Source organism: Myodes glareolus, chromosome 14 (genome assembly GCF_982192425.1).
Source record: "Myodes glareolus chromosome 14, mMyoGla1.1, whole genome shotgun sequence".
Lineage (NCBI taxonomy): Eukaryota > Metazoa > Chordata > Mammalia > Rodentia > Cricetidae > Myodes > Myodes glareolus.
The window spans coordinates 35,890,904-35,918,240 of NC_142039.1; the positions used below are offsets into that span (position 1 = coordinate 35,890,904).

The 27,337-nt window shown below is 35.4% G+C and overlaps 1 protein-coding gene across 4 annotated transcripts in view; it reads right to left on the reverse strand.

The window, feature by feature from the left end:
- Window positions 1–451: 451 nt before the first annotated feature.
- Cdk13 (cyclin dependent kinase 13) overlaps window positions 452–27,337 on the reverse strand; it is a 98,547-nt gene continuing 71,661 nt past the window's right edge. For 2 of the 4 annotated variants that reach the window (XM_085699252.2, XM_085699253.2), the window contains 7 exons: window positions 20,435–20,536; window positions 20,266–20,343; window positions 11,745–11,861; window positions 10,805–10,936; window positions 4,087–4,292; window positions 2,326–2,595; window positions 452–1,866 (listed from right to left, as the gene is read on the reverse strand). In XM_085699252.2, coding sequence (XP_085555378.1) covers window positions 1,016–1,866; window positions 2,326–2,595; window positions 4,087–4,292; window positions 10,805–10,936; window positions 11,745–11,861; window positions 20,266–20,343; window positions 20,435–20,536 — 1,756 coding nt within the window. In that variant the 3' untranslated portion in view covers window positions 452–1,015. Of the gene's footprint in view, window positions 1,867–2,325; window positions 2,776–4,086; window positions 4,293–10,804; window positions 10,937–11,744; window positions 11,862–20,265; window positions 20,344–20,434; window positions 20,537–27,337 lie in introns of all 4 variants that reach the window. The other 2 variants (XM_085699250.2, XM_085699251.2) reach the window with 1 other exon arrangement.

The following is a 27,337-nucleotide window of genomic DNA, read 5'->3' on the forward strand; positions in this document are numbered from 1 at the left end:
AGTCAGCTATTACTTTCAAACACTTAAGTGATATTTTTTTTAGTACTTCCCAGAAGTAACAGAAGGTACTGCGTTCTCCCTTTCTTTTCTCTTATACCCCTACCAAGAGAAGGTAACAGTGAAAGTTAACACAGGCAAAAGACAGGCAGAAAAGGACAGTGTGACAGGCAGAGGGAATGGACTTAACAGAACTGGCCAGGCAACTCCTAAAAACTGAGAGTTTCCTGCCTCTTCAACACAATGCAGACTCCCTTAAAAGACAAGTGGGTGTACAGGCTAACTTCATCCTCAGTCCTTAAGCTTACCAGTTAAGGCACTTACTCAACCCCTCCCACCCTGCCCATAGTTTTCATATAAAACCCACTATTTCATTTGAATGAATTTTGCTGGGTTATGGTAACCTGAAAAACAAAAAAATAATGTTGACCATTTTTTATATAAAACTGTTGCATCAAGAGAAAGGTTGTGTTTTATTTTCTGAAATGAGCACAAAGTACACCTTTCACAATAACACTGAAAGCAGGTGCAAAGACTGACAGTGACCTTTGACTAAAGGTAGCTTTGTAAAAAGAAAATACCAAATAAATCAGTGCCCTTTCTGATTGTTGTAAAACTGGAAGGGTGAGGGAAAGGGTTGGTTGTTACATAAAAGTTGGTCCAAACTTACAAAAAAAAGCACAAGTGTGCATAGTTCAGAAGATCTGCAACAGGGCCATAAAAACATTATGTCCCTAATGTTAGCATCCACTTAAAACTGCAAGAATACAAAATAAAACTGTTAACTAAAATCTGTGACGATGTACAATCAATAGAGCTAGTTTTAAGAACAGCATGAAATTAAGCGAAGGTTTTTTTTTGTTTTTGTTTTTCACTATTGTATGCAAGACCCTTTTCCACATAAAAATAAAGCTGTTGTTGAATTAATATTATTCAAGTCTCTTGGATTGCTGCCTGAAATTGCAGCTAGAAAAGTCTTTCCAGATAAAAATGATGTGCCTGAGGAAAAACAAGATACTCAGTATGGTAACCCTCTGCCTCGACCTCTGCCAGCTGATGTGCTAATGTGTCCTCTGTATCCTTGTGAGTATCCAGGTCCTTGGGCAGGAGAAGTCCAGGTCTGCCCATGCATGAGGCTAGGGCCACCTGGATTTTCCTGTAAGTTACCACCATAGTTATAGTTGTGCATCTTTGCTGGCAAGGGATGAGTACTCTCTGGCCCTGTGGAAGGGTCGTTGCTGTTTGTGAGGACTGCGATAGGACCATGGCTATATTCAAATCTATGGTCCTTGTCTCCACTAAACAACATGGGACCAGCATTGAGGTAAATGTCTCCATATCCAGCTACTGAACTGGGAAATGACTCGGAAAAGGCAGAAGCTTGAGGTGGGCCACCAGTGTGAGATGAAGCAGTACTGTAGTTCTCCAAAGACTGAATATCTGAGTTTCCAATGAAACTACGTGGTTCCAACGGTGCAGCAGCAGAGCTACTTCCTAGACCATCACTGCTAACATACGGAGCGGCAGAGAAAGCAGATCCAAAGTTGTCCTTATAGTCTGAAGTGGGCACATATGTGTCTCCTGTGGGATAATCAATACCACCTTCTCTTTTGGGATCCTCCTGGGGCTGATGCTGAGCAAGCAGCTGTAAGAGGGCTGCCTTCACTCCAGCATGAGGGTCGGTTAGTGAAGAACTAGTGGTGGGTACATGCTGGTTTTCTGTCCGATAATCCAGGTCCTCATCAGTGACTGGTGGTGGTTCAGGAGGTTCAGGAGGTCGTTGATCAGGCGGCAGAATCCGAGGCCGGTCTGGTTCTGGTGTCAACTCCATTATCCTCCTGTCCTGGTGCTGGATGAGGTCATCTTGCCCTAAGTGAAACAAAAGCAAGTGTCAAAAGCTACTATAGAAAATGAAATACTCAAAACGAGTGGTGCCAAGAATGATCAAACATTCAATGTCTAACGAATGTCAAATGCAAAAGGAGGTCTCATAAGTACCCATATTGCCCACCACCACTTAAACAAAAGGTCATTAAAGAAATAGACTATTCAAAGGTACTCTCTATGTTCACATTTAAACCTTGGGGAGTAGGTTACTACTCACAATATTTATCCTTTTGTGTTCAGAACAACAGGTTATTGTAAATATTTCTTAGAAAAAAATACAGTCTTCATAATGAATAATATGATAAATGGACAATTTGCTAACAATATATTCCAGGAAGTAAACTGAGTAGGTCACTATCACCAGTGACCTGAGAATGTCTTTACAAATGTCACCGAACAGTGAACACCTTAGATAGCAACAACTACTGGCCAACCACTCACCAGATCCCGGAGTGCTGGGTTCTGGAGGTGGCCTGAGTTGTAAAGTAGCTTCATGTCCAGATCCATTTTCCCTCTCTTCTAGAATGACATCTTTCTGCTTTGACTGTTGAGCCTTTATTAACTGAGTCAAGAGAACTGCAAATGCACTCTGCACAGCAGCCTGGGCAGCATCAGTTTCCACTTTAGGCTGGATGGTCTGTGAAGGCTGAATTCCTCCCAATGATTTTGAAGACTCCTGTTGTGGTGTTGATGGATCTGTCTGTTTTTCACCTGTTGCCAAAATTCCAGCAGGAAGGTTTATTTTATTTAGCTGCTGTTGAGTCTCAGAGTTTACCTTAATGTTCAACACTTGGACAAAATCAGCCATATTAACACTTGATTTAGATTGTAGTAGGTTTAGAAGAATTGCCAATTCATTGTGGTTTAACGGCTGTCCGGGGCCTGTTATTACTAAAGACAAAATGTATTAATTAGAACTGCCATAATTCATAGATTTTCCATCCCCCAAAATGTCTTCATTACACATCATTTAAATTACATTTGAGGAAGGGCGTTCAGCAACAATGTAAAAAGAGCACTTCACTTTATTCATCATGACGTTCAAAATCTAACTACAACATAAATTAAAACTACATTCTATTTTGGGTAATCATCATTAGGAGTATATATTTCAAAAGAGAAACCAAGACCACCAGACGACCGTATGTGCAGATCTGAACCATCAGCAGTGAGGACAGCTGTCAGCAGTGTCAGGTACTTTCTGAGCACTTTGTAGTCATCATCCCTCCCAACTACTCTATGAGGTGACATCTATTATCACTCTAAAAGAGTGCATAACTTGTCAAAGGTCCTGGATTATGAAATCCTTATCAGGCTATACTGCTCTCAAAAGTGAAGTTAACTTAGAAATTAAAACTAGAATATTTTGTAGAAAATGAGGAAAATCTCTGTATTTTTATTCAAATTACTTTTTAAAAAAGTTAGGTCATTCTGAGATAGAAAGGCCTACACAAACACGCATATTGCGTATTAACTCATTACCAGTAAGACACATCTAGTTTTTTTTCTTTGTCCAATATTCAGTCTAGAACAGGCAGATTCCTGGGTTCTTGAGGGAAACTAAGATTTCATTTTATAAAAGCTGTCAACTAGATGGTGGCACACATCTTTAATCCCAGCCCGTGGGAAGCAGACATGGGTGAAACTTTGTGAGTCTGAGGTCAACCTGGTTACAAAGAAAGTTACATGACATCCAAGGCTACACAATGAAACCCTACCAATAAATAGATAAATATGTATGAATGAAATAGCTGGGTATAAAGTATTCTTTTAAATAGCAGGTTCCAATTTTTTAAAATATAGCTTCTTTAGTAAGGATGATGTAAAGATGTTGGATCAATGGGCTAAAGAACTTCTACTGCTGTTTTGGCTGTCTTCCTAAGTTTTCCATGCCTTAAGCAGCCATAGACATTAAATACTGAACTTCACAGACTAGTGTTAATGAAAGGCATATCGACTCCTGAACTAGGGAAACAAGGAAAAAGAAATCTGACCAATCATGACAAATACATGATGAGATTGCTTAACACTATAGTGTGAGCAGCAAATGAGACCTTTGTGCTGGCACAAACAATAAAGGAATGCCAAGCTCACCAAAGCTTCAGCGTTCACCTTTTTGCCATAATGTTTAAGCAGAACAAACACATTCAACACAGGTCATGAAGCAGTATGAACAAAACAAGCCACAGAAACATTACTGACCAGGTGCTACACTTGAGTTGCTTTGAGATTTCAATTGTGCAGGAGGCAGCACACCCTGGGGTGTATTAGTTCTACTGTCATCTAAGCCCAGGGACAGGTCCTTTCTGGGGGCTTTGATTGCGGAAAGATCATCAGTCATGCCCATCTGTTTCTGTCTTCTTCGCTTTTTACTCCATAATTCATGACAATCTTGCCACAAAGGAAGGCTGAAAAACATAGATGAATACTAAATCACAAATGCCATAACAAGAAATACTAATGTTACAATGTACCACTAAAGCTATTCCCCTCCTGCAAACCATTCTGGAAGACTTCATACACACACACACACACACACACACACACACATACATACATACATACATATATACGTAGATACATACGAAGATAAACATACATACATACATTAGTAAAATTCCATCATACTTCAGGGTTTTAACTTTAGCAATGGACTATTTTTCTTTTTAATTATTTGTCCTAATTTTTATTGTTTAAAAATTTTATTCATGCATATAATGTCTGTTAAGTACATCCCACATGCCCTCCCCTCAAGTTTCTTCCCTATCTCCTCTAAACCTCTATTATCTCTCTTAAAACTCACTAAATCTACTTGGTGCTACCAGGAAGTCCATGGATAAAGGACTACCTGCTAGAACAGGAGTGAACTCTACCGAGGCCACAGCCCTGAAGAAAAAGGTGACTCTCCCTTTCGCAGCAGCGATTAATTGCCATTATCTCCTCAGCTGAGAGTGGCTTTCATGACCCACTCTCTCCCACCAACTAGGATTCTGTCTGACTTGATCCCATGTGGGCCTAATGCATACAGTCACAGCTGCTGTGCATTCACACATATGTTGTAGGGATGACCTACTTTTGTCTTCTGAATAATCAATAAGTAATTGTTCATCAAAATTATGAAGAATACATATTAGTTAAAATCTGGCTATTATCCTTCATACAACCTTTTATGACCAGTTCTTATAGCACACTGTACACTGAACAGGATTTGAAAAAGGATGAAGAAACACACTATTTGTAGAAGCCAGACATAAATAAAGAAGAGTAAAAGCTAGAACAAAGACTTGTACAAAACTTTAGTAAAACTTTTTCACTTTTTAGTTACATATTTACTACTATTACCAATTGCTTTGAAAATAAACTGATTCTAAAGATGAGTCTCAAGAATAGGTAATCCAGACACAGAGAGGCTCATTACTCATCAACAGAATTCTGTGTGATTAGTAACTACCAAAATTACCTCTAATTCTAGAATAATTTTTCATTTTAATATAATTCTGTAACACTGAACTAGTAAATAACTTTTCTTAAAGAAAGACAAATACTTGATTTACAAATATTTTCTTTTTGTCCCAGTTACAAAGCCCATGGAAACTTACTATTACTTGTCTCTAGCTTAAAGGTGAGAAATTAAGGCTTGGAAAGGTTAATAAACTTGCCCAGAATATCTAGATTCTTTTAAGCAATGCCATCTAGTGGTATACACCTGCTCTTCTCAACTTGATGTTTACCAAGAGGTATACAATGTCTTTCCAAGAGTGTACCTGACTGAGGTTGTTTAAAGGGACTTCATTTCCACATGGACTCTTTTCAAAGACTGAGCTAGAAGAATGTCCTGGATGTTCAAGTAAACTCTTCCACAATTACTTTCTCATATTATAAAGGCATATGCAACAGAATGGTTGAATCTTAGCAATATAATATTAATAAAAAAATGTCATTTTCACAGGATTACAAAACAGCATGATACCTTTGTATAAAATGAAAAACAACTACATTTTTTAAATGTAATTTTTTATGAGTACATACAGATGGCAACAGAAAATATATACAAGAATAAGGAAACAGGAATGATGGTTACCTCAGGAGGAAGAGGGCAACGGAACACGTAGGTAGGAGGAGGGATTATGATATGATTAAAGTGGGTTATTTTCAAGGTTCTAGCTTTTGCTTGGTAGGCTCATGGCTGCTTATTAACATTTAAAAAACTAATTAAAGTAACTAAAAAAAATAAAAGAGCCATGCATGGACCAATGATGAGTGACACAAGGATCATGATTAAACCAAGTCTGTGCACCTGAGGTCTGAAAACAAAACGAAGGCATACCTCTCAGCCATCTTACTATGGTGCATTGCCTCAGCGTGCAAAAACCTCCTGGATAACAAACAAAGGGACAATTGGAAAGGTTGACACTGGGAAGCTTTAAGGCATCAAAAACCCTCTAAAAGACTTTCCTTTCTGGGACTGTGTGTTTTATGATGTGTGCTTTAGCCTCTGTTGGGATGTTGATTTCAAATATACTGTAGTACTACAGATTAGGGTAAACAAAATCATTCATTACACCTCCTCCATTATGACAGCCAAGAAATACAATACTCTTGTGGTAAAGCAAAGAAATCCAGGAAAAGGATTTGTTCCCTCCCATAATTTAAAGAGATTCATTATGAATGAATTACCTTAACACTCATCTCTACAAAATATAAACATAAGTTTACAATAATCTAATTAATGACACTGATTCTCCAAACAAATCAGACATGGTCTCCAGATATTCAAGATGTGCTTCCTTGAAGGTTCAAATGCTGGCTCAGTCACTTAATTTGTTATCTTGTCAGACAAGTTACTGGACCTCTGTATCACAGTTTTTCTTTAAAAATGGGGTTAACAGTTATTACCTATTTCCTGGGGACAGACATAATATGTTAATGTCTATCAAGGGCATAGCACTGTATTTGTGATTGTTATCACTGACTGATCATCGTTCAGTTGTCTAAAAGTAGTTTATCAAGACATATCACAAAATATTTAATTATAGATGACCATATTATTGTGCAAGTGTTTAATGGTTTTAATATTGTTAACAAGGCATAGGCTAGTGGCCATCTAAATCACTTTTTAGTCACACAGTCATAGAATACTATTTTTTTTGTTTTGTTTCTTGACAGGGTTTCTCTGTGTAATAGCTCTACCTGCTTTGTAGACCAGGCTAGCCTCAAACTCACAGCAATCCACCTGCCTCTGCCTCCCAAGTGCTGGGGTTAAACTGCCCAACATATAAACTTTTTAAAGTTACAAAGACATCAGAAAAGTTGATAAAGTATCCACTACACACTAGTGGAATTATTTCTGATTTAATACTTTTACTCATTTGTTTTTTCTAAAAAATAATCAAAATATTTTTCAACAATTTGGTTATTTTAAAAATGTATCAAAAATGTTACCTATATACTTATTTTTCAAAGGAATACCACTGCTATTACATAGTTTTCTTATAAAGTAGAGGGTATTACATGTGGTTTAGAGAACTTTTTATTTAAATACAGCATCAACGCAATTAAAACCTTGGCCTGGCTGCTTCAGTGATGGATCTAAAGTGCACACACACCATACTTTCACAGAATAGCAATCAAGTATACTGTTATTTACTTTTTAATAGAAAAGCACAGTGAAGCATATTCTGATGAAAATTAAATTTGAGTTACTGGGTCTTGTTTAACAAGAATTATGGTTTGTAACAAAAACAAAACAAAACACGCACAAATATATGAAGGCATAGAACAAAAACTGGTAGAGCCAGTAAAAAAATTGATGAATATCTAAATGAGCTTTCAGGTCACATGATGTCCTTACTGTCAGGAGATCTGTAAGGGAAAGACTTTTCAAATGATCTTATTCTTTTATCTTTTAATTTGTGTGTGTTTGTCTGTAAATAAATATGTGCAACATATGTGTACTTGGTGTCCACAAAAGTCAGAAGAGGGCACTTTATCCCCCGGAACTGGAGTTTTATACAGTAGTGAAATCACCATTTGGGTGCTGGAAACCAAACCAAGGTCCTCTGCAGTGAATGATCTTAACCACCGAGCAATCACTCCAGTTCCTGATCTCGTTTTCTTTTCTTTTTTTAAATAAAAGACTTTTTGTTTGTTTGGGTTGTTTGTTGTTGATACCTATTTGTTTTGTTTTTGAGACAGGGTTTCTCTGTGCAACCACCCTGGCTGTCCTGCTGGCTCTGTAGACCAGGTTGGCCTTGGCCTTGAACTCACAGAGATCCAAGTGCTTCTGCCTCCTGAGTGCTGGGATTAAAGCATGCACCACAACTGCCGGAAATAAAAAAGCTTTTGATACTTATTGTAGGAGGAGTTTAAAGACAGTGCTATAGTTATGCACAACTCCATTCAGTGACTGTTTATTTGCAAGGGCATTTTTGAAAATAAAAAGCAATATATAATTAATGTGGAACCATGCCTCAATCTACAGTAAATAGCACTGCTTCAGAGGTATGTAAATTACTACATGAATTACTTAGAGGAAAAGATCTCAGCTTGATCACTTCTAATAGACTGCATAGCTAACAGAATTCACCGATGGTTTTAAAACACCGAAATGTTTACTACTAATACAACACAAAATTATCATACTAACATCCATACATGGTACAGTATAAGAAATGTTTTAAAATTAAAATCCATTGGTAGATATAGCCTGTTTTAATAAAGTACAATACCATGATTAATATAATACTAGTTACATTAGAATAAAAATGTAAGAAATGGAAGTTCAAGATCAAAACAGAAAAATGTCCGAATGTTGAAGATTTTCTAAGCTACTATACATACAACTTGAAAGGCCTCAATATATAGACCCCGGTGGATACATATACAAGATTAATGTAACTGCAATACTTAAAACCGTTAATTAAAAATTCACCATTACATCTTTTGCAACTTGTAAATGTGGTTTCAGAAATTAATAAGCTTGATATAGTTTTATGAGAATCCTTTCATGTAGACTATGTTATTAGAATTGCACTACCAATAACGGGACAAAATCATATTCTTGTTGAAGAACTCTACCAAGAAACACACATTACCTTGTAGGTATTATTCTGGTACTTAAAAATACTAATCTAATCATGATTACAGAAAAGCAATCAAAATAAGATTTGGGGATATTGGCTCTTATTAGGACTGAAGATGCAGTTTAGTGGCAGCACTTGCCTGGAATGTGAGGCCCTGGGTTTGATGTCCACTAAAAAAAGAAGTCAGTGTCATCAAAACACTCTAAGGGTGACAAAAAAGTGAAGAGATAGTGATAGTGAGTTCTGAACAAATGGTTCAAACGTGACTCCACAGGAAGTGTGTAAAAAAAGTTATTGGACTATTGGAGAGACTTTAATAAGCACTATTATTAATTTTTATGCTTTATAATACGATATATAGTGAAGTTCTAGTTGCTATAGATTCATGCAACAACTTAATATTCAACTACTTCAGAAAAAGCTTATAAAGTAACAAAGCAAATGTGTTCACATGTCAATCATTACTGAATATATAAAGAATATATGAATGCTCATTTTTCTATTCTATCTTTCTGTAGAGATGAAAACGCAAAATCAAAAGTTAAAAAGAAAAAAAAGTCACTCTGATAGGTGACTATAGTCAAGTCACTTGGAAACTACTGATATATTCTAAATAAGCAAAAGAACAACAAATACTAAACACATAGTTCAATGGTGTCTGATTCAAGTATGGTGGTGCAAACCTATCATTCCAGCACTCAAGAGGCATACACAAGAGGATATTGAGTTCAGGTCAGCCTGTACTAAACTCTGAGTGTAGTAAACCAAACTCTGAGACAAAAGAAAAGAAAAAGTAAAAAATAAAAACAGAAAACTTAGTGAATGACTCAGTCGTTCTGTATGTTAGATGACAGTTACTCTTTAACTTTCAAAATATCCCATGGGCCATTTATATATAGTTCAATATAATCTTAATGGAGTTTATCATGACAAGCCCTGTGAAAATAAACTCCATGTAACTGGTAAGTGGAAGAGCCAGAATTTGAACTCTAAAGCTCATTCTTATTCATTAAAAATATGTGCATTTTATTATACAAAAATATTTTATTGGAGACAGGCTTGCTTTGTAATGCTGTAATGATCATGTTAACAGTTACCAAGGAAATACCTACAAAACTTTAGACCCTATCATGGAGAGGTAAATGGACTGCCTTCTTCCCAACCAACCCTAGACAAATTACAGAAGCTGTAAGAAGATTCAAGAAAGCAGCTACCCCGATTCCGCAAACTATGCATTTTCTTTCTATGATCTTACTCATTGCAAACATTCTTCTAGGTAATGTTAAGGATTTTCTATTGTACAGGATATGTTACAGAGTATTTTCAGATCTTATTTCTTAAAAAACTGACTTCAGTTTGAGAGCTGGCACCACCCTTTACCATATTTGTATTCTTGGGCAAGTTTTTTAACCTCTTTGAGCCTGCTTCCTCCTCTGTTAAGCAGTGGTAATAATAATAGTAATAATAATAATACCTACCTTAGAGGGTTGTAAAAATTAAGCTTAGCATGGCACTTAAAAGCTTCCACTAAAGCAGGACCACTAGAGACCAAGGTCCTGATGGATGGACTCTACCACATTGAGGGGTTCTTATTCTTAGAGGTGAAACATAACACTATCCTATAGCAGCTAAAGAAATGCTAAGGGCTGTTTCTGCTATTCTATTGTAAACTCAATAAACAAGCACCTGCATTCTTGATGTGCAAATACTTTTCTCCTGTTTTATCTAACTCAACTTAGTCACGGAATATCTTCTGCTCATGACAACTAATTAGCAAAGTTTTCAAAGCTGTTCAGATTCTGCAAAAATAAAATCTAAAACAAAAGAACATCACTTACTCCGGCGGAGGCATTTTGGAGGGTTCCACATCTCGTAGAAACTCACACTGAAGAGCCTGCTCAGCAGTGCACCGCTTACTGGGATCCAAGGCAAGCATGTAATCAAATAAGTCGAGCGCAGCTGCGGGGATACTAGCACCAGAGGACACAAAAGTCAAGCACCGTCTTCACACAAGCTCTATACTTCTGTGAGCACTTATTTTAAAGAAATGTATTTGGCATCAAATTTGAAAATTGTATTTTAAATACCAACTTCTTACTCCCATTACCTGTATCTTTAAAATCCTCATTACTTTGTTATTAACTAATAAATTCATGCAGGTGATAAATATCTAAAAGCTAATGTAATAATCAGTTGAAATATTAGAACTATCAATTTTCTTTGCAAGAACTATTGTTATTTTTGGACTGTTTAGCAAACAGCATCTTTTATTACTCTATGAGCAATCCACTGTCATAAATTAAAAACTGAATAGTCTCCTAAAATGAAAACCTAAACTCAAGACTCTTAAAAAAATTCACAACATAATTATTAAGTTTTTTCATGTAAATAAATACAGCGTGCCGGCCCAGTTACCGACTCTGAGGTGAAGGCCTCTCTATGCAGCAAAGGGAAATGGGCAACACAAAGCCCTAGAAGCAGAGCTGCAATTTGTCTGTTTGGGTCACTATGACAGTTAGAATTCTTAAGAAACGACTCTCTGAATTGTGTGTGCTATGGTACACCCATATTCTCAGCACCTAACAGTCAAGATCAAGAAAGAGTTCAAGGTCAACCTTAGCTACATAGAGACTACAAGGGCATCTTGTAAAACTTTGCTTCAAATAGCAACAAAAGACAAAAAACAAACAAAACAAAAAACCTTAAACCTCAAAGTGACTTCAAAATAAACAATCAATCAATCAATGCAATATGGATATTTAAGCATCCCTTTCTTACAAAACAAATTCTTCTCTTAACTTTCGCCGATATTGCTTCTTTGGTTTCATGGTGTTGAAATATGGCAGTTTGATTACATCAGGCCACACTGCAGGACAAGGACTCCCACATATACGGCTAAACAATACAAAAAAAAAAAAAAAAGAAAGAAATTTTATAATTACAAACTACACACAAAAACCAATAAATACCACCAGTATTTAAAAGAAAATCAAGTAGTTGTTAAGAATACAAAAGACCTTCATATAATGTATAAGAAGTTTAAATACTTTAATCTTTACAATTAACTTGAAAATCCCCAAATCTTCCACAAATACATTTAATCTAGTAAAGAACCTTCCTATTAAATAAAATCTTACAACACAGGTGATGTTTAGAATATACTGCCTATGTGTTATAAATTAAAGAAATGAAATTAGTGTATGTCTCACTCTGGTTTGGGAGTGTTGGCATGGTCTCCTCTCATAAACATAAGGTAGCCTGGTATTAACAGCAGAAATGAACTTTCTAAGTAACGACCTCTAGATGCAAACAAGAGCACCCTGAAGGCAGTAGACTTGAAGTACACAGTTCTGCAGTTTTAGCAGTGCCACTGGTCACGAGCATGTATGTGTTTTAGTTGATCTACTCTTTGATGACCTTGAAATTCCTCAATAGTTTGGTATAAACACAGGTAATAACACTGGGAAAATAGGCATTAGTATATAAAAAAAAATCACAAGATTATATGGATATCATTAGTAAAACTGTCAGTAAGGCTTAACATGTTAAGAAAAACAGGGCACAGGCTCATTCATATGATGCTCATCCTCTCTCAGACTGCTCCTTCATTTCTGCTAGATTCTAAGCAGCTGTACCCTCATCAGTCTACTAAACAAGGTCTTGTCTTCCCAAGACTATGCAGAATGGACGTTCCTTCACATGCTACCTGTTTCTTTAGCATTTGTGTCATGTGTTCTGACTACATGGCTAGATGGTTCTCTTGGTTCCTAGCACATTAATAATATAGAGTATACTGAAATAGAGAGATGAAGAGCACTTTCAACTTCTGATACTAAAGAAAATTTAAGTGAGAGAAAAGATGAAGATTTTTGGCTATAGTTCTAAATATAAATCACAGCCAGGTGAGAGGGAGTAAGAGAAATATGTTACAGGCAGAGAAAAAAAACATGTGCCTATTAACACTCACACAAATACAAGCTAAAGAGTTTCAAATGTTTTCTTATATGCACTGTTGAAAAGTAAGTACTAAAGTTATCAAGAGCAGCAAATAAGACCCCAAAATTCTTGATATTCTAAACTTAAAAGCTTTAAATTTCATTTCCATCATGGCAATAATCTATTTCCCTCAGTTTTAAGGTTTTTTTTCCCCTATAAGACCTTGTGTTTCCTATTGACAGCTTTCTTCCCCACCCCCTCCATCCGAGACAAGGTTTCTTTGTAGCTTTGGAGACTATCCTGGAACTCGCTCTGTAGATCAGGCTGGTCTCAAACTCACAGAGATCCGCCTGCCTCTGCATCCTGAGTACTGGGATTAAAGATGGGCGCTTGGTCTTTTTTTTTTTTTATTTTTTGATTGTTTTTAGCCCATTGTATTTTCTAAGCAGTTAATCTGGAAATATATAGGAAAGGGTCAAAATTGAAGCTTTACAGATTTACAAAACACACACAGCTACCAATTCTCAAACAGTGTTAAAATGAGGATGATGGCACATTATAAGGCAATTTTGATCTCTAGTTTTAACAGAAATGCTTTCAATTTAATCTGTTGGAAAGCTGGTAAATTTTGGTTTGAGAAATACAGAATACACATTGAAATATATTGACAAACATAGATAAAAGTTCCCACATAGCTACTATTAAGAACCTTTTCATAGAGTTAACTGTGAGGGTACGCACTCCTTAATCTTGGCACTTGAAAGTCAGAGACAGTAGATCTGATCTCTGAGTTCAGACAGACTGGTCTACTTAAACTCTAGGCCAGGCAATGATGAAAAGTAAGTCCCCACCCCATGTATGTGTACTACAAATATAAATTTGGGGATTCCTCTCCCTTGGACTCCAAGGTACTCTCAGTATGTAGCTATGATATACAAATATGCCATCACCAAACATTGTGCACGCTGGGCATAGTTGTCACATGCCTATAATCCCAACATTTGGGAGTCAGTAATATTATCACAACCTTGAAGCCAACCTGGTCTAGAAAGTGATTCTAAGGCTAGCTGGAGTGAAATAGTGAGGCTATGTAATTGGCTCAAAAAAATTAAAAAAGAATTTTTAAGCCAAATTACTCTGATTTGTTATCCTCTATATTACAGCCTATTGCCCACACACATTAATTTCTTTGCTTTTTAGAGTTCTCATGTAATTCCACTAATTCATATATATTATATGAATATATCTATTCAAGTAGTTTCATTATTGTAATTTTGTTTGAATAAGCTGTGTTAAGTTCTCCTATTCTTAAAAAAGTCCTCTGGTTCTTTCTTCTTAACGTCCTCAACTCCCTTCCTAATTATTTCCAAATCTATCCTTCCACAGATAGAAAAAAACAAAAACAAGTGTTCAGTGTGAAAACCAGTGTTTGGAAATTCTGGCTATACTGTAAGGTAAGACAAAATGGGACTGGAGAGCTGGCTCAGTAGTTAAGTGCATGTATTGCTCCTACAGAAGGCCAGATGTTCCAATACCCTCTTTCTGGACTCCCTAGGTTCTGCATGTATATGATATACACCCATCCATATAAAATTTTAAACCCATCCATAAAAATTTTAAAAAACAATGTTTTGGGTTTTCTTTTTTTTTTCAAACCAGAGTTTCGCCATGTAATTCTGGCTGTCCTGAAACTCATGAAATAGACCAGACTGACTTCAAACCCAGAGATCTGTTTGCTTCTACTTCTGGAGTGCTAGGACTAAACGAGTATGTGTCATTACATCCTGCTGATATATACAATGAGTGAGAGGGAGAATATAAAATGGGGCTGGAGAGATGGCTCAATGGTTAAGGGCATATGCTGTTCTTGCAGAGGACCCAACAATTGAAGGTTCACTCCATCTGAAACTCTAGCACCTTTGGCACTCTTGGAGAACTTACACACATGTGCACAAACCCACATACTTAAAAATAAAAATAAACATAAAAGCAAACAACATTTAAGAAAGGATAAATTGCCATTTTTTAAGTCCTTTAAAGCCTAATAATCAAAAACAAATTATGCCTTTCCAACAGTCATTTAAAAACTATTTTAGTTTTTCATTATGCATATTGTATGGATCTGTGTATAAATTTGTGCATATAAATATGATGCCCTCTGGAAGTTAGAATAGGTATCATATCCCCTGGAACTGTAATTACAGGTAATTGTTAGCTGTTTGATGTGGGTGCTAGGAATCAAACTCAGATCCTAGGCAAGAACAGCAAATGCTCTTAACCAGAGTCATCTCTCCAGATCCTTCTCCAACAGTTTATAAAATCTTAAAATTTTAGGATTATGGTTTTTCAATATTCCAGATGCACACACACTGGCAATTTCATCAGAAGGATGTCCTCCCACCCCACTGTATTTTCTAGTTGGTATACATATTTAAAAGCTACTGTTTTCTTTATAGATAAGTATAAGATAAGTATATTTTAATATATCAGGAGTCTTTTAATCTTGTTAGTTTAATCAACCTTTTTGTTCTCACGCATTTTAGGCAATTACTAGAAGGCAATTTTTCTTTTCCCTTTTTCCTCCAATATTCTATCATTAAATATTATTATGGCTATTAGTGATATACATTTTTACTATATTTAATACTCCCTTATACTTAAAGAGCTTACCCCCAGCAAATACTTATTCAAATCTATTAAGTAAACAGATTATGCCATTTCTATTAAAATGACAAATTATAGCAAAAACATTTGTTCGAGTATTTCCTTGTATTCTTGAGATGAACTTATTTATGTTTGTGCTATAAAACATTTTAACATTTTTCTATTCGTCCTTTAAAAAGTTCCTACATGAATACAATGTATTTTATCATAATAAGTTCTTTTTTAAAGGATGGGTAGTTTTTGTTGCTATTGTTGTTTATAATAATTTAGTTTTATTTTATATGCGGCTGTCAGATCCCCTTCCCTGGAGTTACAGACAGTTGTGAACTGCCAATTGGGTGCTGGGAATCAAACCTGGGTCCTCTGGAAGAGGAGCCAGTGGTCTTGACTGCTGAGCCATCTCTACAGCCCCCATGATAAAGTTCTTAACAAAGACTAGAATACTGTTTGCTTTCTCTCCTTTAGAAATCTCAAATATAGAAAATTTTAATAGTGTCTTTATTAAATATTACTGTTGGTACATTCTATATAAAAAAGTTCCAGATATCCCATTTCTTGCATGGATACAATGATTAATTCAAAGCTCAATTTTTCCACTTATTAACTTCAAAGACCCTGAATAAATTCACTTTTCTAAGATTCAGCTTTTTAAACTAAACAGAACACACTGAACTATATGAAAGTTTAACTGAAATAATTCAGCCGAAACGACTAGAGCGATGTTTCTTTAGAAGACTAGCTCCAGCATCCAACAAAATCAGTACCAACAATTTAAAAAAAAAAAAAGGTTTAGAGGGAATCATAGTAAAAAAAAATACACAATATATAATTTAAGTTATAATTTAAGGATTTATTTTCTAACCTGCCAAGGCTTCCTCTTTGAAGAAGATACATTGAATAGAACTCCATATTATACCATACCCACAACAGATCATTGATATTTAGCTTTGGTTTCTATCTCTTAGCATTTCTTTTAATTATAAAGATTAAAAGAATTTTTAATATACTAGCATAATAATCCTTTTCTTTTTACTTTTCTTTCACATATGAAATCTTTGCTTATTGCTAACTAGAGAACAATGTTTTAAAGTTTCTGAGAAATACTGATTCTATGCTTAACTAAACTACATAAAACAACTTTAAAAAAATTCAACATCCACCCACCTCTTGATAATCACATTTCTTAACTGAGTAGGATAAATATGTACCCTTACTAGAAAGTTCCAGGCTACTAACCCCATTCTTTTAGCATGCCATATCTTCAAGATAATATTTCCTGAGGAATATAGAAAATAAAAGTATGAAACAGAAAGTTGGGAAACTGTTATATAATAGTTTAAGGAACATTGTAACTAATGGTTTTATAAATACTTAACAAGAATTTACCACTAATATGCCCGAGCCTGGTTCTTCAACATAATACTTTGATAGTGTTATTTTATATATTTAGGGCTTTCTAACGTATTTAAAATTATGCTCTGTGAATTAAATGATCTCATAGTTTTTATTTTCTTTATATCTGAAGTAATTTTCTCTATCAAAGTCTCCATTCACTGAATTTCTTTTCACATTCATAAGTTACAAAATTTACATGGTGCATATGTATAAATAATCCCAAAATGAAATCTTGGAATTATTCATAAAGTTCTACATTTTCTGTATTGTAGCTCACCAAGTATTTTTCAGTCCCTGGTTTTATTTTGCTGCTCCACTTTGTCACCTGCATGCTCACTTCATTGTTTTCATTCTTACTTATACAATATAGCTGTTGACATGCTTAACAACTGGGATCTTAACTGCACTGTCAGGTGATTCTCTCATTGTATACATATCAGAGGGTGTACTTAAACAAATCTACTTTGCAAAGGTCAATCACTTGATGTGGCTTTTATGTACAATCAAAAGAGGCAGTTATATTAGGCTGCAGCCAGTAACATGGCATACTGCTTTTACAATACTTATCTTTTTAAGTACAAGTACACATGAGAATAGCAAGTACAATACACTAAATAAATAAACCAGTAGTGGTTTATTAGCATTAGTGAGTATTGTGTACTTAATGATTGTGGTAGTTTGAACATAACTGGCCCCTATAAGCTCATAGAGAGTGGCACTATTAGAAGGTGTGGTCTGTTGGCAGAAGTGGGGTTAGGCCTTGAGGTCTCCTGTGCTCAAGTTATACTTAGTTCAGTTCACGTCCATCTGTCAGCTCCTGCTGTCTGCGGATCAAAGATGTAGAATTCTCAACTCCTTCTCAGCACTATGTCTGCCTGCATGCTGCCATGTCTCCTCATGATGATAATGTCCTGAAACTCTGACTTGCAAGCCACCCAATTAAAGGTTTTCCTTTACAAGAGTTGTTGTGATCATGGTGTCTCTTCACAGCAACAGAAACCCTGACTATCATAATGATTGTATGTTCTATGCTTACAAATGACTAACACAGTAGAGTGGGCATCCCAAACTGTAAGCCATCTGTGCAATATCATGTTAAAAATAACTCTGATAGCATTGGTTGGTAGCAATTTTCAGCTTCATTGGATCACTACTGTCCATACAATTTGACCAAAGGTCAGTAAACAGCACACGACTGCATTGAAGGCCATGATTTTCTCCTAAGAAAATATTTAAACCATGACATTTTTATGTTTGATGTACATAATTTGATTTGTGTATGTATGTCTCAGCAGGCATGCCCATGTGTAGTGGCAGATATTTGGAGAGGATAGCTTTCAGAAATTAGTTCTCTCCTTCCAACATATTGGTCCTCTGGTTCAAACTCAGGTCACTAGGCTCTGTGGCAAGTGTCTTTACCCATTGAACCACCTCCCCAGGTGAATACGTATTTCACCTTCATTTTTGTATTCTAACTTTGTTCTATTTTATTTGAATATATTCTACTTAATTCTTTGGTAATTCTCACTTTTGGTGTATCCTAATATTTAACTAATGCTTATAAAAGTTTATATTAGCACTGAAAAGTATACTTGGAGCAACACTTCCTCTTGATTCTAGTTCACTTGTCTGTCATACCAAAAAGGAAAGATAAAAGCTTGATGTGTTCCTGGTAAACTCTGTACCTGCTTTGGTTTGTATGTCCCTTAAATTTCATGTGTTAAAAAAATTAACCCCAAAGTCCAGTGTTAATGGAATTTGATAAATTCTGTGGGGTGGGAAAGTCAGTAGGACTCATTAAATGAGTTACTGCAGGGCCATCTCTATTATTAAAAACTAGCCTCTGTTTAGCTTTGTCTGTCTCCCCCTGTGTCGTCTTTGGGCTTTGCAGAGTTTGCTATTAATAAAAGGACCTTGCCATCCATAGCTTCTCAATCCTGAACTGCCTTGAGAATCATAAGCTGAACTTCTACTCAGCATGTATTATCTAGCCTATAGCATTCGGGTAGTAACAAAAGAAAATAGAGTGACACACCCCTTTATCTTAATCATTTCCTTAAAAGTTCCATGTCTGGACACGGGTGACACATATGCTTCAATTTTATGAGGCAACTGGCTGCCCTGGAATTGAAGCAGCGCTAGTTCTAACTAGGGTACTTTTGACTATAGTGGGCATGTTATCCCCAGAGAAAAGAGGCTCTAACATACCTTTTTGTTTCTATTCTGTGCTCTATAGCAGCAGAAGAAAAAATAATCTGATTTAATCTCTGGAAAGAATAATATTAAAGTTTGGGGGAGCCTTTTTTTTTTTGAGGGGAGAATTAAGAGGTAGCTAAACTCTAACCCTGCAATGTACTTCTCCAAAGGCAGAATATCCATTCTTCAGACCTTCTCCTTTAATTAAAGTATTTTTTTTCAGGATGATATCTTTCAAATTTTTAATATGAAGTTGGAAATCCTTCTCTGGTTAGTGTCTGTTGCTTTATATTTATTTTGTTTTAGTTAAAAAAGAGAAATGTTGTAAATTCTTGTCTCCTTTAAAATTCTCTACCAAACACACTATTCACCCTATTCTCACTGACACTTTCATGCACATCTAAGTTCTAAATTTATACTGTTATAAAGAAAACCAAACTTTTTAAAAATAAAAGAATTTAAAACTTGGCGAGATACTTTATACCTGTAATTTCAGCACTAAAGAGACTAAGGCAAGAGAACTTCTAAGAGTTCAAGGTCGGCCTGAGCTACATAGTAAGCTCAAAGCCAGCCTGCACTAGAATGTGATATCCCTTCTTCATAGGAAAAGAAAAAGACAAAATAAAACAATATACTCTTAAAAAGCAATATAAATAGAAAGTTGACTAATGTGTATGAGGTAACTGCTTGTGAGTTATATCCTGACAGCCTACAAAAAATGACATACATTGATATGTATACACATATATTCTGGTATGCACACAGACACAGTTAAACTTACCATGTGTACACAGAATGAAGTATTTATTCTCCTACCTCACATTACTCTTCTTTCTCAGTCCTATGAGGGACTAAGTTCTGTGATATAATCCATCTCTTCATCACAAAAACACCATAACAAAGACAGGAACAAACAAAAACATCTTTAAAATCCTTAGTTTCACCGGAACCAGTATCAGAGGGCCCACACTCTAATTTGACCTCCTTTTAGTAGTCACTAGACTTCAAGAGAACCATGCTGCTCGCCTGAAGAGACAAGCTTGAAATGAGTTCAATACTCTGTGGAGCATGACATCATCCATGCCCAAAACTGTCACCAGCTGCTTACCTTATTAGCTCTAGCTGTGCGAGTTCCTGATTTGCTTGAAATATAGGCTTTTTAGTGAAGAGTTCACCAAGGATACATCTAGTAGAGAAAAGTAGAGCTGTCATTAAATTTTCTCATCTGAACTCACTATAAAACTTTTTAGTACCATAAGTCAATACGCCTATCTTACCCACAGCTCCATACATCAATAGCTGGTGTATATCGTTCTTCTCCCAAGAGCAGTTCAGGTGGACGGTACCACAAAGTAATGACCTTGTTAGTATATGGGCGACTAAAAAGCAAAACAAAAACACAGATAGCACTTTTTAATGTTAGCATTTGTAGTAAGAGATTCTCTTAAGAAATACTATTTTTGGATAATCAAAGCAATCATACAATTAGAATTAAAATTAAGGTATTTAATACACAACCAAACATATGGACAGCTAGCAGAAATTCCCTCAACACGAGAATATAAAAATAAGCAGTTAGCTATTAACTGTAATTTGGTCAAAAAGAAGTCACTCATCAACTCAATTGCTGAGCAATTATTTTCCTTTTCATAAAAGCTCTTTAAATGATTAATTCATAAAGGAATGGTTCACAAACCTAGCATAGGACTAACAGAACAAAATGTAGTCCAAATTCAAGTTCAGATTACCTAACAAAAGACTGCTTTTGTTTTGGGTCTGAGGATTGAATCCAGGACTTCTCAAGTGCTAGGCAAGTGATCTACCCAAGTCCCTAACAGAAGTATGTTCTTTATTTGTTGATGAGATAGGGGCTCACTGTACAGACAAAGCTGACCTTGAACTCACAGATCTCTTGCCTCCTCTGTGTTGTAGGATTCAATGCGGGCACCACCACAATTGGCCCCTAGCAAAAGTTTTTAACTAGATATATCATGGAAAGTATTTAACACATTTGGATGTACTCTGGTTTGTGAAAATAAAGTAGATACTGACTACAAAATATTGATTAATTGTGGTCTGGTCTATACAGAACCACAAGCTACAACTATGGTGCTTCCATCAGAAAACTACAAAGAGAATGTATGTATGTATGTATGTATGTATGTGTGTGTGTGTATATATATATGTATACACACACATACACACATTGAGATAATTAAATCTAGCTAAGTTATACAAATGCAGCAGCAAAGCATTTCTAAACATCAGACAATAGTCACATTCTACATGATTTACATAAATGAAGATGATCCTAAAAAATCAGAACCTACAGTTAAAATAAAGACATCAAAATAACTAACTACCTCTTTAAAGGAGTCACAAACCTTATTCCAAATAACAAGGACTACACAGACAGACAGTGAGTTCCCTAGGATGATTCACTGTATTCCGTGCCTGTCTATTTCCCTGAGATGGGTTGGATCAGATTCATTTGGAACAAAGAAAAACGTGCACACAACTTAATTCAGCAACAATTTCTTTTGGCAACTATGGGCCTTAAATTTCTGAAAGCCTAAGACCTATCTGAATGCCTCTGCCACAACTTGGCAAAATTTCTCTTAAGTAATCTGTGCACTAATACTGTAAGTTATCAATTTGGGCATCACAATGTTCCCAAAGCCAAAAACAAAAACAAAAACAAAACAAAACAAAACAAAAACCCTGCTAAAATTGACATTTCAAATTGAAAATTAACAAGAGTCTAAGATTTTTTGGTTTGGTTTAGTTTTATTTTCCGGCAAAGTCTCACTATCCAGCCCTAGCTGCTCTGGGATTTGCTTTGTAGGCAAGATGCCATGAGTTTCCAGTAACTTTCCTACCTCTGACCCCAAGAGCTGGAAGTCAGGCATACACCACCACATCTTGCTAAAATGTCTACGAAGCAAATGAAAATTGACTATACTTTCCTTAGTAACTTTTCTTTGCTTATTTTCTAGCACCAATAATCTTCATATAATATAAAGTATTTTAAATCCTAGCTGATCTAATAAAGTTAGACTTAATCATTCTTATTTAAGCATAATTCCTTTTAATTTGAAATTCTTTCCCCATTTTCTTACTGACCATTAATTCTTTGATGCACAGCAAAAGATCTAAGAGCATAAGGTCTAAACTCTACTCTGAATAGTTATCTAGACATGATTCTACTGTCTTAAATGCCCTGTATTTTCTATATTCACTCAAGAGTGTAAAAACTCATTCACAAACACAAAGCCCAGGAAAATATGGGGCACAATAGAGCATAAGGTGACATGTGAATGAGCTGGCTAAGGGAGAAAAAAGCTTGGAAACATACGAGGACTAGTTTTTACATTGTTTCAAGGGTCTATACAACTTGAAGCCTATGCTGCTAAGATTGAAACTAGGCTAACTACTCTCAAGGAAATACTCAACATAAATCTCCAATATTTTAAGTTTAAAAAATGAATGCTTAGAGAAACTATAACATTCTAGCAATATTTTATTTAAACAAAGTACTCAAAATAAAAAATTAGTATACATGCCATATATCAAATTCCATGCAATTTATTACATAGTCACTTTTAGGTTTAAGTTTAGCTAACTGTCTTTATTAAATTTAGAATAGTAATTTTCAAAATGATTAAACGCAACTACACAAAGTACAGTTCTAAGTGTATTACAAAGTATTTAATGTACAGTTAATTGTTTTCTAGTATTTCTAAAATGTTAGTTTTTATCAAATACCCTCTGCTCATTTAGTAACACATTTCAATGCTTTACTTCTATACAATTTTAAGAATTTCAGAGTTGGGAGAGTGGTGTTCAGGGGAATAGATTCAGCTGTGATGTTCCCTATTTTAAAAGTTTGAAAAGATCATTCTATGAAATTCAAAAACATTCACGTAAAAGGACACACCTAAGCAAGATTAAATGCTTAATTTCTCTAACAATATATAATAAAATCTCTAGTGATTTCTAACTTGTATTTTTGAGACAAGAAGGAAAGCCTACAGGTAACTACTCAGGAGAAATCTGGATCATTCTGTCAATACCTACCTAGCTGCTGCAGGGAGATGACTCAGGGTTTTGTTTGTTTGTTTGTTTTTTTTTGTTTTTTTGTTTTTGCTGTTGTAGGTGAGGAATGGACATGGCCTCCCCACGTAGCTCTCAAACTTAAAACTTCCTGTCTTAGCCTCCTAGGTGCCAAGGTAACAGACAGTATGCCATCATAGCTAGACAGGAACCATTAACAAACTCATCTTAAATACATTTTTTTAAAACGATTTCAGCAGTTATAACCTAAGTCTGACTCACGACTACTATGTGAACAGCAGAGTCATGGGTTTCCTCAGCTCTAAAATACTCTTGCTACCTATCATCTTTTTAAAAACATTTTGCTTTAAAAACATAAAACCAGGTCATATCCCACTGCAAATAAATAAAATTTATCTATTCCTGTTGCCCCACAGAACTTCAGACTCTTCCACACCAGGGTGTTTCCTAGGAGCTGAGCTCCTCTTACTGGAATATTCTTTGTGTGGGTCTTCATTAAATTTTCTTTCTTCATCCTCAGATCTTAGTTCCAATTTACTTCTTAAAGACAGCTATGCTAACTGTCCTATCAAAAATTCCTTCAGATACTGTCACATGGCCAGACTCCTATAGTCATCATTTTATTTGAGCTGCAGCACTGTTTAAATCCTTAATTTCTCTGAATACCATGTAAAAGAGACAGGGATTTAGTCTGTCTTCTACAGTTCTAATGCCTAGTTCTTGGATACTTATTCTATCACATTCTGTCTAAGTAAGAACCTGCACATACTTTTAACTGACTGGCACGTTGTAACTACTTAACAGTAAGTACAAACTTTTTTCTCATGCCCTTTCTTTTCTTTACCTTCATACTTCATGACACTTTCACATTCCTTTTTGCCTTGTAAGAAAATAATTTCAATTCCTGTAACATGCTATACACTGAAAAATAAAACTCATTTTTCCGAATAGAGGCTGTCTTCATACTAAGACCACTTTTCTACTTTGAAATGTTCAAGTTTTGAAGTTATCTAGAAGAACCTACATCATAGCTTTCAAAAGTGAGTTTGCTACCTTCTGCTGAAAATTGCTTTACTCTTCCTGTCTCCACAAACAGCAGCCATCCTCTAGGATGTGTTCCTTTCTTCTAGAGCACGTGCCCTGGTCTAGACACTACACTTCAAATCCTCACTGCAATGAGCTGTGGCCATATAACCAAGTGCATGCCACTGGAGCAGGAATGCACATGCTAAGAGCTTTTCTAACTATGTATCTCGATACCACCCCCTTCTTTTCGTATTTCTGGTAACAGCTTTAGCAGGTATGTGTAAAAGATGGCAAATCTTCCAACCAGGTTTTCTGGGTGACTATATGAAACAGTCACCATTTGAACTGATGCTATGGTTAAGTATTAGTGGTGCAATGAGGTAAGCAACAACCAGTTAACATTATTAAGTGAGAAATTATGACATTTTGAGCCATTACTAAATTTTTACAATAGCTTTGCCTCTCCTAAATGTAAATGTATTCAGCTATTTAAACAGAAACCTTATAGCTAGGAGTGGAGACAGATTTTTCACAGCAGGTAATGGATTCTAACTATTCTCCAGTAGAGACCCTTATGACATAATTCACCTCTTTCTAAAACATAGTCCACTGCCTAGTTCTAGCCATAATAATTTTTATCAAAATTTAGTGCAACAGCTTTGCAATCAATTGATTCCAGATTCTCAAAGATAATTCATTTTCCAAAACACAGTCAAAACGATAGTCTTAAAACATAATGTTATGGCACATTGCTTCTAGGGTCCTTTGTCCAGTGCACAAGGTAAAAAAAAAAATCCTTTATTACTAGGAGTTCTTGCTCCAACCACACTGAATCTTTGTTCTCTGAAATGGCTGAGCAAATGTACATTTTTTAGAGTAGGGAGATAGAAGACAAATTGGAAAAAAAAGCAAAACCACAAAAAAACAAAACAAAGAAAGAAAAAACTTTGAAGAAGTGAATATTGCTTTAATGCTTTAAACTCCTTTAACATTCCTGAAATCCCAGAAGTCAACAGGCTAGAAACAGGAGGACTTTCAGTTTAAGGCCAGTCTGGGATACAGTAAAAACGTAGGTTGGTGTTCTAGTTCTATCCAGGACCCCTGCCATACCCCATTTTTCATTTTACTATTAAGTGGGGGGGGGGGGAAGCACACACTGAGAAAATATGCAGACAGAACGACTTTAATCATAAAAGCAAATTCCAACTTAGGGAGAGTTAGGAGACCACTGAAGCCAATCTCACAAACCACATCACTCAATAGTTTATATAGTACTACTAAAAAAAGTTTAATGTTATGAGTAGGTTGTTGTATTTATAAAGGAAAAGCTCAAAGTAAATGAGATTGAAATTATGTTTAGAAGTAAAAAGAATTTAAAACTCAAGAAACTGAGAGAATTGTATTCTGAAGAGATAATCCAAATGCAGAAATAGCTGAAAATCAAGAATCCTCAAAAACTAGCCTTTCCAACTTTGTCTTCCTGTTCTGGGTACCTAATGTCAACATCCTAAAGATAAGAGACCTTGTTTACACCATAGAAAAAATTAAAAAGGCACCTGACAACACATACATATTTTTCTTCATGGATTACAAAAAAATTATACTTTTGAAAACTTAATCCTATCTTTTTACAAAATTCAGATTTTGAAGATACAGCACTGAAAAAAATAATTTGAATGTACGCGTTTAATCACTTAGGAAAAGGGACAGACTGAGAATATGAATCATTTTAATTTATTTCCATACTTAAAGTTCTAAGCAATAAATTCCATAATCTAATCAGACAGACACACAAACTCCATCTGTAATTAAATTAGAACAGCGAATTCAAGAAGCTGCTATTTACAGGTGGCAAAACTAAACTTTATAAATACTTCAGAAATAAGGGTCTATTGCGCTATTAGGTATTTTCTCAAGTAAACACTATCAATTTTAGGTTTGATTTACAGCGCTAGGAATTAGCCTCAGTATCTTGAGCATGCTGGGTAAGTACTTTACTACCAAAGCAATCTCTGGCCTCCATTACCAGCTTTTGAAAAGGCAGTTGACAGTATCACTTTATCAGTAAGGAAAGAAATATCTGGACAGGCTGGTAACAACATCAGCAAAAAGAAAAAAAAAAAGCCTTAAGAAAAACTTAATTATCAAAATAGCTAGGAGTTTTTGGTTTTGTTTCCACTTCCTAGTTTGGTATTTAAGGGAGCTCTGAAGCTATCCAAATATAACAGAACAGATCATGACTATGGTGGCAAAAAATGAATATTCTGTAATTTGCTAATCTACTTCTTAAAAACATATATATGACTGGAGAGTTGGGAGGACAAAGCCAGTTAAATTCAGCAAATCTGGTACTGAAGATGGCTCAGTGGTTAAGAACACTGGTTACACTCTTCAGAGACCCAGGTCTAATTCCTAGCACCCATATGGCAGTTCCAAATCGCCTTGAAAAAAAAACAAAACAAAAATCGTCTTTAACTCCAACTCAAGGATATCCAAGTCTTCTAGCCACCTTGAGTACTGCACACACATGGTGCATATACATACATGCATACAAAATACTCATTCAAATAAATTCAGCAAACTCTTTGTTATAAAACAGCTACAAATATTGTTGCTAACCTAATGGTACCCTTTAAAGCACCTTGTGACGCTCCTAGTGCTCTCTACCTGAAAGATACTTTCACAATATCAAAGTATGATGCAGGGGCTTAACCAGAAAACACTACAGAGAACAGTGTTTCTGTCAAAAACTCCAGAATTACTTCCTAGCTCTATTGGGAACTGGCTGGCAGTGTGACAAAAAGCCTTGTATTTGACTTGTGAAAAATAAAGACACTTATACCACTCATCTGTGAAGGCTTTACAAATAATTATTGTGAAGCTAGCTACTTCAAAATAAATCAACATGTAAAGATCTTCCCTTTTATTCCTTTCTTTAAACAATTCAAAATGAATTAGGTACTGTGTTAAGCATTAACGGGTGCTCACTCTGCTTCGCTGCATCCCACCCTTGAATTCATTAAAGTCTTGAAATAAAGATCAGAAAATAGATATAGAAATTATTAAAAGAGCACTCAAAA